We start from the raw sequence: 16,481 nt of genomic DNA on the forward strand, positions 1-16,481 counted from the left end.
TTACTTTAGGATTATGCAGATGTAATGTGAATTCCCCAATAAGCTGACATGGAGTTAATTAAAAGATTGTTGTTTAGAGTATATTAATTGCCACATATTTGTGAATTTCCCAAATCTTCTCTTATATATTTCTAATTTCACTCCATTCTGGTCAGAGAACATACTCTGTATGACTTCAGTCCTTTTACATGTATTGAAACTTGTTTTATGGCTTAACATGTAGTCTATCCTGGAGAATGTTCCATGTGTGCTTGAGAAGAATTTATGCCCTTCTGTTGTTAGCTGGGATATTCTACAGATGTCTGTTGAGTCTAGTACATAGTGTTGTTCAAGGCTTTTTGTTGACTTTCTGTGCAGTTGTTATATCCGTTCTTGAAACTAGGATACCAAAGTTTCCAACTATTATTGTTGAATTATTTATCATTGTTCCCTTCTATTCTGCCTGTTTTTGCTTTGTGTATTTTGGGGCTCTGTTATTAGGTGAATATATATTTATAATTGTTGTACCTTCTTAACGGATTGAACTTTTTATCATTATAAAATGTCCTCTCTTTCAACACCTTTTTTCTTAACAGCTATTTTATCTAATATTAATAGACATAGTCACTCCAGCTCTCTTTTGGTTACAATGTTTACATGGTATATTTTTCTGTATACTTTTAGTTCAATTTATTTGTGTCTTTAACCTGAAGTGTCTATCATAGGCAGCATATAGCCAGATCATGATTTTATCTACACTACAATTCTTTCAATTAGAATGTACATTTAATGTACATTTATTTACATTTAATGTAATAGCTGATAAGTTAGGAATTATGAGTGCCATTTCGTTATTTTTTTCTCTATGTCCTACATTTCTGTTGCCTTTCCTACATAAAAGAATGAAAAAAGAATCAAGGTCATCAGCTGACAGTGAAAATGGGAAATAGGTTATTAGAGGCTTAAGGAGAAAAAAGAAGATATAAAGTGGCTTCTGAGAGAGTGGAAAAGTAAACATACTAGAGAAATAAAGCAGATTTTTGTCACTATTAAGAACACACCTGAGATTAATAGTCATGAATTTAAAGTGACACTGGTTAGTATGATTGTGGGTTTCCTTCCAGTCACAACCACTTTCACGTGTGGGCACAGAGTAAACCAAGAGCAGATTTTATCTGGCCTAGTGGTTTCAGTTAAAGTGAATACGAAGAAATGAGAGATGGGCAATGGAATTGAGGAGATATAAAGGATACTGACTAATGACTATGGAATTCAGACTAGGTAAGAAGGGAAATGAGGATATGGGGACCCAAGGTACAGTAAAAAGGTATTTGGATCAATTAATTTGAGGTGTTGGGAGGCAGGGAGTGGTCAAAGGATTGCTAGAGTTGAAGTAATAGGGAAAGAATGGAGACATATAGGCAGTGGTTCTTGAAGTAGAGTGAGCTGCTTAGAAATGAGATTATGAAGGAAATGTAGTTAATGGTAAAGACGAGGTCTAGGTAAGGAATGAAAATTGGTGGCTTTAGTTAACTGGAGGGATCACTAAAGTAGAAGATGTCAGAGAACTGAGAGACCTGGATATTAGAAGGAGCATATGATGAAATCACCAACATGAATTTCCATTATTAATATTATTTTCCTGAGGCAAGATTAATTTTTCAATTTTACAACTGTGACAATTTACAACCCTATAGATACTCATGATTTTCATAAGTACCGTGATTCAGGACTCCTTACTATGGATGTAAGGGCAATACATATATCTTTCTTTTATTACTGTGAGAGTATGATGTACCTCTCACAATGCTTAACGTTATTATATTATGGTTATCTGTGCCAGGGCTTTGGCTTTTCTATCAGATGATAAAATACATGAAAACAGGAACTGTCTCTTAATTTTTATATATTATAGTACCAGTATGGCAACTTGCACAGGAGTTTTTCCTTTTTTTATATTCATTTTTAAAAATCGAGATATGACATATAACATTGTGTAAGCTTAAGATGTATAATGTGGTGGCTTGATATGTTTATCTATTCTAATATAATTACCACCCTAACAGCTAACACTTTTAAGTTTTCAATGGATATTTGTCATATAAAACTATTGAGTTTATTTTTTAAATTTTATGTTATGTTAATCACCATACATTACATCATTAGTTTTTGATGTAATGTTCCATGATTCATTGTTTGCATATAACACCCAGTGCTCCATTCAGTACGTGCCCTCTTTAATACCCATCACCAGGCTAACTCATCCCCCCACCCTCCTCCCTTCTACAACTTTCAGTTTGTTTCTCAGAGTCCATAGTCTTTCATGGTTCATTTCCCCCTTCGTTTTTCCCTTCCTGCTATCTTCTTCTTTTTTTTTTTAAATATAATGTATTATTTGTTTCAGAGGTACAGGTCTGTGATTCAATAGTCTATTTTATAAGTAGACTTATAAAATAGACTTATAAGAGACTGCCCACCTCTCATTTATAAGTAGACTTTATAAGTAGACTTCAACTATTGAACCTTATTTCTTGCCATTCCTTTCAAATAAAAGTGGTTTGTTGAAGCTAGATAATCCTCACCTCTCCTCTTTGCACCAGCAGGATTCTGGATGTATCCCTATTAGACTTATTACTACATCAATATGGTTGTTGATTTGCTTGTTTGTATTTTTTACTAAAGTATAACTGTATTATTTGGCTAGGGTTGCCTTAATAAAGTACCACAAGTTGGGTGACTTAAACAATAGGAATTTATTTTTTCATAATTTAGAAGGTTAGAAATCACATGGATAATAAATGGTAGAATCTAAATTGGAGCCCAGATCTGTTCACCTAGTGTTAGACAGACAATCAAGGTATTGGCGGGGTTCCTCTTTTCTAAGGTTTTTCCCTTGGCTTATAGATGGCCATATTCTCCATGTATCTTCACATGGTCTTCCCCCATATATCTCTGTGTCCAATCTTTTCTTTAAGAATACCACCTGAGATGACTTCGATATCCGAATTTGGTGGGGACACAATCTGGTTAGTATGATTGTGGGTTTCCTTCCAGTCACAACCACTTTCACGTGTGGGCACAGAGTAAACCAAGAGCAGATTTGGTCTGTAACAGTAACTTCCTGAAGGGAAGGGAATATGTCTTTAATTTCTGTCTCACTGGTGCTTAAAGTAGGTGGTACAAAAAATACTTAATGAGTGTTTACTTACAGAATGACTACATTTCTACATTAGATGAGAAACTGGAAAAATGAACCCTGGGTCATCTATGAGTCTAAGAATGCATATATGTGGCACAAAGTCATTTTGGTGGGGAGGTAAGAATTTTTAATTCTTCAATCTATTATTTACTCTCTTCTCCCTCTTATATACTCAAACATTATGAAGAAAAGTACATTGCTGCACTCAAGTTATGGCAGGTCTGCTTAAGCTGTTTTTCTCCTTATTTAATACAGTAACATATATGACTGTATATGTATTCATAAGTTATGTATTCATATTTATTAATATGTCTTGATATACATTTTCTTTACACAAAATTAGAATCATACTTAAAATAAAAAATATATTTCTTTTTTCCTCTTAACATAATACTATAAATATTTTCCTAAGTAGTAGTTAAAACATGAATAAATTTAAAGTTAGATCTGGGCTCAAATTCAGGTTCTACCATTTATCAACTATGTGACTTTGGGCAAATACATAACTTCTCTGTGCCTCAGTTTTCTCATCTACAAAACTGAGGCAATTTCAGTAATTGTCTCACAAGCTTATAAAGAATTAAATGGGAATTCAGGTAAAACTCTTAGCACATTTGACATATGCTAAGAACACATTAAACAATTACTATTATTATCCAAAACCACGATCTTAATGGCACCATGATATTAGCTGAACATCTGTGTTCTTTCCAATTTTTCACTATAGTAAATCTGAAATATTGGTCTATATGTCTTGCTCATAAAACTTGTTCTGTGTCTTTGGTTGTTTCCTTAAATTCAGGGGCTAATGCATTACCAGAAACTTTATTTTCAAGTGAAATTTTAACCAAAAGGGAGAATAAATAAAACCTATTAGTAAAGGAATGCTGAGAGACTGAAATGCACAGTGAAACAAGCAAAAACCTCTGCTGGCCTCTCCTTGGGGTAACTGAGATGGCCCGGTATGAGGAAAGTTTGAGAATCACTGGCAAGAAACAGACCAGTAATGTTAAAAATCTCTCTCACTGGAATAAACCATGGGTTGCCTCAACGTGATTGTTCTGGTGCTATCCTGCAGGCAGATACAGAACAACAGCACTGAGGCTATTTCTTTTAAGCATACCATAGCTAAGAAGAAATTCAAGCACTATAAATCCTGTACTTCTTTCACAAAGATGTTAAGCTAAAAGGGAATAGTTTAGTCAACTCCAGGTAACACAAGTGTTGAATCGATTTTAATGCCACTAGATATAACAGTCAAGAAATAAACTAGAGTTTTCATAAACCCATTCTATCAGGGAGACTAAAATGTGGTTTTGGCTACATTAACCTGATTTTCTGTTTCCCTTTTATACCAGCACCCAGCTGTCAATCAATTCACGAGTGTAAGAGTCAAAGAAATGGTACTTCTATCATAAATGGATTGGAAATGTTCCAGAGCAAACTTAATCAAAGCCTCAGTAGAATTTCTTATCTATCTATAAAAGGCCACTAACTAATCAAAGATGTCTATTTAGGTACAACATTCATAACTCTTTTCAAGGTTCAAATAAACCAAAAAATGTTAAGCATTATGTCCAAATAAAATGTTCCTTAAGCTAGTTATAAGAGGTAACTAGTTCAGTATTAACATTCAGTGATTAAGTTTTCTGAGGTTTTCCCAAAACAATGAATATTGCTAAAAAAAAAATTAAAATAAACTTTGCCTTAGTTTGCTTTCACTTAAAAATTTTTGAAAATTTGAGATGCTTAGAATATATATATAATAAAACAATACAAATTATAAACAAATAATATAAATTATACTGTAGAAAATAAGAAATATAAATTATAAAATGATCCTAAACTTCCCAAAGTTCACCAGGTTACAATATTCTGTATTCAAAGTATCAAGTCTGCAACTACAGCTTGTTTTTGAAACAGGTGTCCAAGTGAATGTCACCTGATCTAAACGTGTCCTTGCTTTCGTAAGCAATACTGACACTGAGGCCAAGAACAAGAATTATGCTTTGACGGGGTCTCTAAACTGACTACAGTCTATTCAAGCTACTTTAGCATTTGAGCACCAAGCAAATGTGCTATGTTAATTACTGTTATATGATCTTGACATGAACTAATCCCTGTTCCTATTAACTTCCCTAAGTAAATGAAGTTTTAATGCTTAACTGAAAACAGTGATGGGATAATCCAGAGCAATATAAAATTTAACAGATGAGGAACAGTAAGTGATGGCCATTCATCTTATCAACATAATATATATTTATTTCACATGGAATAGAGACCGTGCATGAAAATTACATCCTGGCCTAGCATTATAATTGAAGCCAAGGTAGGCAGGGAGGGGTAGGAATGTAATTCCTATTTAGATCTTTGTCTTTTCTCCATACTAAGTTTTTTACATGCGTTGGTACTGATGATTATAGGATGTCACAGAATTTGATAATCATGAATCAACAAGTGATAGGATTTGACAGTTTGTTAGCTTATCCAGTAATTGCTTACAACAGCACACAAATAGCAGTGACTCCATAAAGGGTGCTTTTATCCAGAATATAGCATCCCTAACTACCAGTCTAGGTGACCGAAGTAGCATAACTTATAGAAATAATAAGTTAGAACTTATTTTTATTTTATTAATATTAATCCTAAAAATATAACTAAATACAGTTAGTAATTAAAAACATACTTTTATTTATTGGAACAAAGCAGTACCGTTCTAGAGTCTATTAGTTTACATATTTCTGTAAGGTAGTAACCCTACAGTCCCACTGTTAGGAAAGTGACTCTAACCAATTGATATTATGGCTTAAACAAGTGGGTATGGAGTCATGCATGACCTACCTGTTCAGGTAAAATATTCACAAATGCCTTCTGTGTACTGGTTACTGTCTAGACTTGGGAAACCTCCACTGATTTTCTCCTTTTCCCCATAATCATTATTACTACCACCACTGCTACTGGCTAATTCTTATTAAGCAGGTACTCAATATGGAAAACACACTTAAGTGAAAAATAACAGCTTACAAAATATTGTTATTATAATTCCATTTCTGTAAAATAACACCTGTCCTTACATGTGTTGTGTTTTAAAAGTGTGAACTCAAATATTCTTAGTGGTTATCTTGTAAGGTAGAATTATGTATGAATTTTTATTTTTGCTTTCTGTTTCACTATATTTTTGGAATGTTACAAATGAACGTTTAAAATAAAAAAGCTGTTTTATTTTTAATCATGTACTGTGTGCTGTGTCCTTGACACATTTATTATTTAATAGTGGTCAAGGAAAAGAGTATTTATATTTGGTTTTTAAATAAAGTATTGAGGCTTCTTGGGCTCTGTTTTAAGTATTAACTAGAAACATTATCCTAAGCAATAACTATGTAATAGAGTAGAGGAAATGCAGGTAAGTCCTAACCTTATTCAACTTTAAAGAAGCCACTGTTTCAACTATTTTAAAACAGGATAAATTAAAAAAAAGGAGAGAGCCTGAGCAGTCATTTCAACCTACCATTTGTTACTGCCAACAAGGCAACTCACAGAGGCAACAAGGTCCTGCTGGTGGAATCCCTGCAGTCAATATTCTTATCGATACCTCCTAACATTTTAAAAACCACTTATTAAGAAATACTCAGAGGTTTATTAAGTACCAATATAGAGCACTCACTTAAGATCTCTGGGCCTTTTATCCCTCTTGGAACGTAAGAGACAATAAAACAGATTTGGATAAAAAATATTTTAAAAAAGCAGGTTACAACCTAATCTAAAATTGAAAGCATTTATGAATAGACCTGAAGGTAATTATATCTTCCAGTGCTTAGGTATTCGAAAATCCAATCTTCTTTTCTCTAGGGCTCAAAGTTCTTTATTTTATGTCACCAGTTATTTTTCATCTAAATGAAAAGTCCTCACTTTTACAATTTGTAAAAGAATGAAGTTCAGATAAATGATCTTCAGGGTCCCTTTGAGTCTTAAAATTTTATTAGTCTCTGAAAGGCCACACTAATCATTATTTTTTCTTAGTTCTGATAGAGAGAAAATTGGTATTTTTAGTTTTATTTCCACAGAGTCCAGAATTACTTTTCATTATAATAGATTCTAACAAGTATATATATTCAAATTTATCTACTTCAATAACTATTACATAGAAGTATAGCAAGAATATTTTCACTAATAAAATTTCAAATCTTTCAGAATATATATAAAAAAAAAATCAACACCGGTACTAAGTATTTCAAGAAAATTTCAAAAACGAATAACCAACCTGATGACCTGGTTACAGTGGGCACACATTGGAGTTCTTTTCCCTGCTGGAATGTGCTCAGCTCTTTGTACTAAAGTGTCTTGGTCACCTGGCTGGGGCTGTCCCCTGGCTGAGCTGGCTGGTGCTGCTGCTCCTGACGAAGTTCCACTGTTTGAGATTCTTCCAGTGGAAAGCGCTAGGAGTTAAGACACAGAAGAATTAGCTTGAGAATAAGCCAAATATAAACTTTTTCTAATAATCAAATCATAATTACTTTTTTAAAATAATCTATTGATTCATTTATTCACTCACATTTACGGAGAGGTTATATATCAAACAGTGGACTGTGACTACAGAAATAAACAGAAAAGAAAATCAAGGATTACAGCACAGTGAAAGAGTTATGACAGATGAATGCATTCAAAGAGTTATGAATGCATAGGGTGTTGTAGGAAAAGAAGAGTCACCTCTGCTTCCAAGAGGAGATACAGTTAAGGTGAATACTGACAGCAAGGTAGTTCTAATCATCTAGACATCTCTGTTAAGCATCAATAGATTTAACTCCAAATACATCAGAGGTGTATTAAATATCTCAATGTGTTGAAGATAATAAAAATAAAAATGAACTCACTGTATTATCTCTCTTCCTCTATTCTCTAAGTAGACTGTGAAATCAGTTACCCAATCATATAAGGTAGCTACATAAGAACCATCCTAGGACCTTCCCTCCCTCATCTGTGGTTATAATGGGTCCTGCTGATTTTATATCACAAGTACTTCTTGATTTTGCCCACTCATCTCCATTCTCACAATACTGTCCTGGTTTAGGTCCTAAGTGTCTCCCACCTTGCTAGTTGCCAAAATGTCTTATCCTTCTTAAATGCATCCTCCCAACTGCCACCTAGGACTAAAATCTTACCAGATCACAGCTCTGCAGAAACCACTTCAAGGATCTCCCTCTTCTCTGACCACTGAAAGTATTCCATGCTTTTCTAAGCACTGCATCCAGGTCCCTCCAGGGCTCTCTGTCAGGCCCACAGCAGCTCTCATCACTCTCTGCCTCTGTTTTCATGCTGCAGCAATACCAAATGCCTCACATTTTCTTATGACTCTCTCTAGGCACTGGTTGTCTTTACTGTCATTTTCTCCCCTTCTATGTACTTAGTAACCACCACGTATCATTTAAGATTCAGCCCAGAAGTCAACTGCTCCAAAAATTTTCCCAGAAGTACTTCTCCCCACTGCCCATGCTCCATAATCCAGAGGGAGTGTTTCTCTCCCACGTTCCCATAATTTTCTGTGAATGACTTTACTACTGTTTCTACTTCGTATATCTGTGTCTTTTCTCCCCCAACTAAACAGTTAAGCTCCTTGAGGGCAGGAACTATGCCTTATTCTTCACCCTAGCAACTAATACAGTGTCTGGAGTGAACAAATGAATAAATTAATGAACTGGAATTAATACATGAATGAGTGAATGCAAAATCTGTGAGGGACTGAAACCAACAGGAGGCCTGCTCCTTAGCAACAGGCAACTACAATGTAGTAGAGAAAAGAAAAAGCATATGTTAAAAAGAGGTTTAAAAGGAACAACTTTTTATATAATAATAACATAAATTAACTACATGTGTGTGTATTGACAGGCTTCACATTATAGGTGTGGTTAGAATTGGAGAAGATTAATTAGGATAACTGAAAGGATAACTCTCCCTTACCAGAATAAAGCCTGTTTGCAATGATGTGCAATTACAGATCCAGGAACCCAGCATTTATTAACACTTAGCACATCTACAGTGCTTGGTCTGGCACTTGAGCTGTGAAATGGCGCTTTACAGACCAGCGAGCTTTACTATTGCCCTTGTTTCAAGTGACTCAGTGGGCTAGGAACATGTTTTCGTTCCCTTATATTCACACTTTATCTTACAGAAATGAGAGAGAAAATCACTCTATACCCTCTCTTCCTTGTCACCTCATTTACTTGCATAGCACAAGTTGTTCCTCTGTGGGTCTTCCATTTATATATCCAAACCCGATTTCCCTAAGAGCAACAGATAGGCATTTTCAATGCCAAATTCTGTTCTTGTCTTTAAATTCAAGATATGCAAAATGGATTTCATCTTTTTGTACACATTCCCAGCTCTTCCTAAGAAGTCCTTCCTGTATGTTTGAATTCTCCCACTTAACTCAGGCACAACCCTCTGTCTCCTATGTGCCTAACAAACCCCGGACCCTAACAATGTTCCACTGTAAATGTTCCCAAGGTCTGTCCCTCTTTTTAATCCAAACCCATGCGCTATCATGTGAGTCCCAGTCTTAAACCCCTCAAGCCTAGACAATCACAAGTCTCCTAACCAGTCTCTCTGCTACCAATCTCTTTTCAACCTATTCTGCTAGACTATTTTTTTTTTCAAATATACTACTTTCATCATGGTTTCTTGTTTATTCAGTCTTCAGAGTCCAGTCCCTCAAGGAGCTCACTCCAATCTTCTTTACAGCCTTGTCTTTTATGCTCGTTCACATCCCAGTCATCATCATATTCTATTATACTTATTTAATATTTAACTTGAGCCATCACTATTTGAAGGCACACTTGTCAAATCCTTATAAGAGCTCTATGATTCAGGCAAGATTAGCATCATTTTTTTTTTAATTCTATCTGAGGCAAAGAATGGTTAAGAAACTGGTCCAAGGCCATGAGACAAATAAAGGGCAATCCAGAATCCAGGCAGTCCGGCTCCAGAGTCCATGCTCTTAGGCACTATGCTATAGTTTACTCACTGTCCCTTGAACATGCCAGGCCAGACCTGCTTCTATGACCATCAGACAGTGAAATGTCTCCTTCTCCAGTGCTACTCATAGTTTTCTCATTCTACAAGGCTCATGCACATTCCATTTCCTGAGCTCCCCCCGACCCTGCTGCCCCATATTCCCTGACAATCCAAGCTAGAAGTGTTTTCTTCTTCCTCTTAACATGTGCAACACCCCAGCCTGTATAATTTATTTATCAGTATCTTATAACATCTTTTCCCTCCTAAGTCAATGATAAACTCTTAAACAAAGAGGAGAAACTATATAATTCTTTCTACCCACTATCAGAAAACTGCCTCACAAATAGAAGGCAAAAAATTAATATTTAATCAAGCAACTGAAAAACGGGAAGGTTCCAAATCACTTTCATTTTGCCTTTTTAGAGAACAATATTGAGATAGATATTTTTAAAATGTGGATTAGGTTCAGGATTTCAAACAGTGGGAAAGTTACCAATTGAAAAATCTGAAGGTCAGACCTCAAAGAGAGTGAAACCCTTTCATCTACCATATGCCTTTATTTTATCACATTATCTATGCATAAGCCCTAAAGTACTGAGTCACTGAGATATTTTTAGCAATAAAAGAGTGTAGTAGTTCTCCATCAAGTCATTGTAAAATGGGACATAATCCATCTGGTCCATGCTTCGAGGAGAAGGTACATGGGGAACTAACTTATTTAACATGAGAAGCCATTCTTAAACATGAAACATGTGACTGTGTCTTAAACACATATACTAAAGCTCTAAGCTCACTGCTATTCCTTGCTTGGAAAGAGAAGCCCTGCTTTCTGTTACTGCCCCATTTTAACTGCTCTGGATAAGACAGAAATTCCCAAACCTCTGTTTTGTTGCTGTGTTGCTAGTACATTGGCCCGCACACAAAGCTACACAAGCCCTATTAATTACCAAGCCCTGAACATTTCCAAGGCATAGTTATTTCCCATATGAATAAAGTGATGTTTCATTTCTTCAGATTGAATTTGTCACCACTTTAGCCTAGGAATGGGCAACTTTTGCACCATCAAGTGCGAAAGCCCTGGCCTCTGCTCACTTGGCTTAATGGGGAGAGGGAGATGTAAGAAGGTGAGGTGTTGCTACAGGGAAGGCACCACAAAATGAGCCCCGTTTCCTTAATAATTCTGTAGAGAATTGCACTACCATGCAGAGAAAAACAATCTTCGATGGGTGGTACAGAGACCGAAGTACTTCACATTTATTGAACCTGTAATAAAAACCACTTTTATGTAGAAAAAATATACATCTCTTTAGATATAGTAGTTTAAAGATGACAATCTACTTATTTGTAATAAAAACAATTATTTCTTTTAAGTTCTAATAGAGCTATTAAATAGGACCATTAAATTAGCCCCATTTCATAATCTATGAATCTAAGTCACAAAAAATGTAAGTGACTTACGCAAAATGAATAATGAATGAGTCAGTAGTGTCACAATAAGAACATTAGGAAGAAGTTAGTTCATGACTCAAGTTTTCCTTTTTAACTTAATCTTGAGCAGCTTCCATTAAATCTGGCGTCTTTTGTGGCTAATCTCTACCCCATGGGGACCATGTTGGAAAATTAATTTTTATTCTTTTGTATAAAATACAGCACCACAAAACGCATATAGAAACTCCCTAAACCAATAATGTTGGTGAGAATATCTTATTAACTTTGAAATGGTTATTTGTGAGTCATCTAAAGGTTTAGAATGACATATATTCATATCCATTTCATATTTTTGTTTTTCAGCATTATGACAGTCAAACTGAATATTACAAAGACTATTATTAAATAAACATAAATTAGTATAAAAACCTAGCAGCATATTAGAATACTTTCTCAGTATATAATATGGAAAGTTATCAAATTAATCAAGCCACGATATGCTGAGTTGCTAGTTTTTCAAATAATTGTCATAGTGATATACTGGAGAATCCTAAGAAACAATACAATTTTTAAAAAGCAAACAGATCCCTGACTTACTAAACATGAAATTTAACTTGAAAGTCATCCCTTTTGGACTACAAACTATAAATTGGAAAAAGACTTTTAAAAAGTTGAACCATATGCATTAATTTAGGTAGGACACCTACCTCCTGTTGTTAGGAAAATCTTTGTGAAATATCATTTGGAAAGATAAAGTGAAAATTCTTCACGCTAGGAAGATCTTAACTGCATTATTTCCCAAGCAGGTAATTCAGGTTTGCACTATTCAGCAAATTAGTTCACACAAGTTTTAGGCAATTTTATATATATAAATTATAATAATATATGTAATATATGTAATAGTATATATTATTATACAGTAATTATGTACTATATAATATTATAAAGTAGTATAAGGAATTCAAAATTATCTAATTATTTACTGTATGCTTCAAAAATACCTCAGCTCACTAAAGGGCACTTGTTTATATAAATAGTTTTTGGAGAGAAAACAGAGATTAAGACCAATAGAACCCCTGGTAGCACAATGTGTGAATTCTCTGAAATCAGATGTTTTCTAACTGTATTAAGAATAAAGTGGGTTATTTGATATTTTTGCTTTCTATCCCTGCTCAGAAAAGGCTGTTAACTCTAACCCAATACATTAAAAAAAAAATAGTAGTGAAGATTATAATGTATACATTGAACACCTGGCCAGACTGTACTTGAATAGGCATGAAATTCATCAGTTAATTCTTTGGGTTCAAGTCAAATTATTCAACTACCAATAAAATATTCTTATTACTGATATGTAATAGGTGAAAAAATCACTACATTAGGTCAAACCTTACTTGGAAACTTAACATACATCAATTGGGGCTGGGGGGGAGGTGATGATATCCCAAAAGACAAACTAAAGTAACAATAGATGTAGTTAGCTAGTTATCTTCTAAGGTAGGGTAGGATATAGTGCTTTTGAATTGCTGAACAAATCATTCAGTAAAAGAGCAAGTTTAGTGTTAGAAGATGAACTGCTCACAACAATATGAGAAATACGTAACCTGATGATTTCTTATCACCTCCAGAGTACAACCAGCCTTGGTCCAAGCCAACATCTCTTGCTTGACTTACTGCGGTGACTGCCTAGAGATTTTGCTTCTACCCTTGCCAACAATATAGAGGCCAGAAAAACCTAAGTCAGACCTATGCTCAAAACCCACCAACAGCTCCCTTGTAACCAACGGTCCTATAGAATCTGATTCCTGCTACCTCTCTGACCTGATCTGCCACTCTCCCTTTGCCCATTATACGCAAGGCACACTAGGTTCCTTACTGCTTCTCTGAATGGCCAGTATGCTTCTGATTCAGCGCCTTTGTAGTTTCTCTTCCCTCCTCCTGGTAATGTTTCCCCTGTTTGCATGGCTTGCTCCCTCATTTCCTTCAGGTTCTCTGCTCAATTTAAAAATAACCAATTTTATTAATGTGTTTTTTCTCACCATCTTATATGAAATAGCAACCCCCTACCACAAACCTATTCTCCTTAACTGGTTTATCTTTCTCCACAGTACTCATGCCCATCTAACAAATTTTATATTCTTTTTATTGTTTTTTTTTTTATTCTCTATCTCCCCCCACCTTGAGGCCAGGGACACTGTCTGTTTTGTTCATTGAAATATCTCCAGCACCTAGAACAGTCCCTGGCATATTGCTTAATAAATTTTTATTTAGAGAATGAATAACTCAAGTACCAAAATCATCATCCTCCCATTAAAAGGAATGAGACTCCTTAAAGAAACTGCTAATTCTAGGATTGGGACAGAAAATAAACAGGGGAAGTCTAGAATATCTTGTCATATTAGAAAAGGAAGAAAGCTATCAAAGACTACTAGAGTTGTATCAAATGGACTTCAAAGAAGCAGATGAGACTGAGCATTAATAAGGATAATAACCATGGACTAAAATACCTCAAATATGTTTAACCCCACGAGCTCACAATGATTCTGAAATTTAAAAACAAACAAAAAAACCCCACAAAAAACCATTAGCATTAATCATCTGTAAAGGATGCTAAGGAAACAATTATTTTAAAAACCAGTAAAATTTAATAAAGAAAAAGAATCAGCTTTAACAATTTATCAGTTTATAACTGATATGTTTCATTTATATGCCATTCACTCCCCTGCCATTTCTGACCTATTTTGAAGTTCAGAAGCAAATTCAAGATCTATTACTTAATCCTTAATATTTCAATATCATCTCTAAAAGAACACTTTTTACAAACCTAACCATAATTCCATTATCACAACTAAAATAAAACAAAATTTTCCTTAACATCATCAAATAACCAATTTTCAATTTTTCCTGACGAACCCCTGTATTAGTATTCTATTGTTGCTTATTGGTTTAACAATACAAGCATATTGCTTTATAGTTCTCCTACACAGATATTACTGAGCCAAAATCAAGGTGTTGGCAGGGCTGTTTCTTTCTGGAGGCTCTAGGGGAAATTCATTTCCTTGCCTTTTCCAGCTTCTAGAGGCTACCCAAATTCTGTGGTTCATGGCCCTCTTCTGCCGCCTCAAAGCCAGCAACATGCTCTCATACTGTATTACTTTATCCCCCCACCTTCTGCTTCCCTCTTCTAAATCTAAAGATCCTTGTGATTACGCTGGGCTCCCCAGGATAATGCAGGATAATATCCCCATTTTAAGGTCAGCTGATAGCATTCGTAATCCCATCTTCATCCTTAGCTCACACCTGTGACATGTAATATAACATATTCGTTGAGTTCTGGGTATAAGGCATGACCATCTTTGGTGGGTGGGCATTATTCTGCCTACTACATACATCCCAACCCAGTATTAATGAGGATTCAAATAAGGTCCACTTGTTATATTTGGTTATATGCCTCTGAAATTGCTTTAGTTTATAATCCCTTTCATCTCCCCACCCTTTTCAATATACATGTAGAAGAAACCAAGTCTCTAGTTATATATGTGTGTGTATTTGAACTTTTTTCTATAGTAAAAACTTAAAGAGATACTTTACACATACTAAACTGAATTGTTTCATCTTTATAACACTATAAGGCATTAATATTACTATTTAATAGATCAAGATTATAAAGCTCAGAAAGGATAAGTGACTTGACCAAGGACATGTAGAGCAATAAAATGAGGCAAATGTTCTTTGAACAACTATTATGTATCAAATAATTTTCTAGGTTTTACCACCCTGAAAAAAAGAGAGACGTAATTTCTGCCCTCATGAAGTTTAAAGAAAGTTACAGACCAGTAAACAGTCAATTATGTTATAGTGGGATAAGTGCCAGAATGATGGAAAGATAATGAGCGTAATTATAGATCTTCATTCAGTCAAGTATACACTGAGAGCCTAACAATGTGACAGGCACTGTCTTATGTATGGGTACACAGCAGGGGGCAAAACGTGAATAATCCTTGTCTTCATGGAGCTCATAGCTTTTTTGCCCCCTTTTTGTTTGAGTTGGAGGTGCCTGTGGTTCATCTAAGTACCAATAGTCTATTGAATATATGAACTCAGCAAAAAGATCGGAGCTAGAATTGATTCAAGAGTCATTAGCATATTGATGACATTTGAGGCTGTGGGAGTTAATGAGATTGTTCAGGGAAAGTGAGAATGAAAACAGAAGAGCTCCTAAGGGTAAGGCAAATAATATAAATACTTTGGGAACACAGAGAGAGGTAGGAGAAAAACCAGGAGAGTGCATGATGTGAGCCAAAGGAGGAGAGTGGAGAATTTGGGATTCAAAACCATTTCTGTCTGACTCCAAAGCCTATGCCCCTATGCATTCATTCATCAAATATTTATCATTTGCCCAGGGTGTCAAACTCTGCCAATCACTGCAATGACTTGGAAAATATGAAGGCAGATCTCCTCAAATGTGGTCTAAAACCTGGAAGTTCTCATTTCGAAGGATCAGTTTAGAAGGAGACGACAGTGATAACTGAGATGATTAATTTCTGCTATTTTAATTTCCTTAATGAGCCTGCCAGGATAAATTTAGGAATAATGTATGAAAGCACTCTTTTTTATTTGCCCTGGTATGCCTAACAGCTTAGATTATCACTTTTAAGCCCTTCAGGTATTCTTTAAAAGATGAGTTTCCTATAGAGATCTAACTTTTTTTTCTAAACCTAGCTGCCCATACTTTTCAGCCATTATAATTAATGGCAGTAAAGTTCTTGAAATAAAACATATGGATAAAAGGCTAGATTCTTGATGTTTTGAGAAAGAAATATACATTTAAGAAGATGCACATAACTGCTTCAGGAAGAAAAATGAAATT

General features: G+C 34.9%; 1 protein-coding gene across 2 annotated transcripts in view; it reads right to left on the reverse strand.

Annotated features, from left to right (window-relative positions):
- PDLIM5 (PDZ and LIM domain 5) overlaps positions 1–16,481 on the reverse strand; it is a 202,678-nt gene that overhangs the window by 14,031 nt on the left and 172,166 nt on the right. For both annotated transcript variants that reach the window (XM_028117814.2, XM_028117813.2), the window contains one exon: positions 7,440–7,614. In XM_028117814.2, the coding sequence (XP_027973615.1) occupies positions 7,440–7,614 (175 nt within the window). The remainder of the gene's footprint in view (positions 1–7,439; positions 7,615–16,481) is intronic.

This window comes from Eumetopias jubatus, unplaced genomic scaffold (assembly GCF_037043125.1).
Source record: "Eumetopias jubatus isolate StellerSeaLion01/CBP00866 unplaced genomic scaffold, mEumJub1_p1.0 scaffold_2, whole genome shotgun sequence".
In the NCBI taxonomy this organism is placed as follows: Eukaryota; Metazoa; Chordata; class Mammalia; order Carnivora; family Otariidae; genus Eumetopias; species Eumetopias jubatus.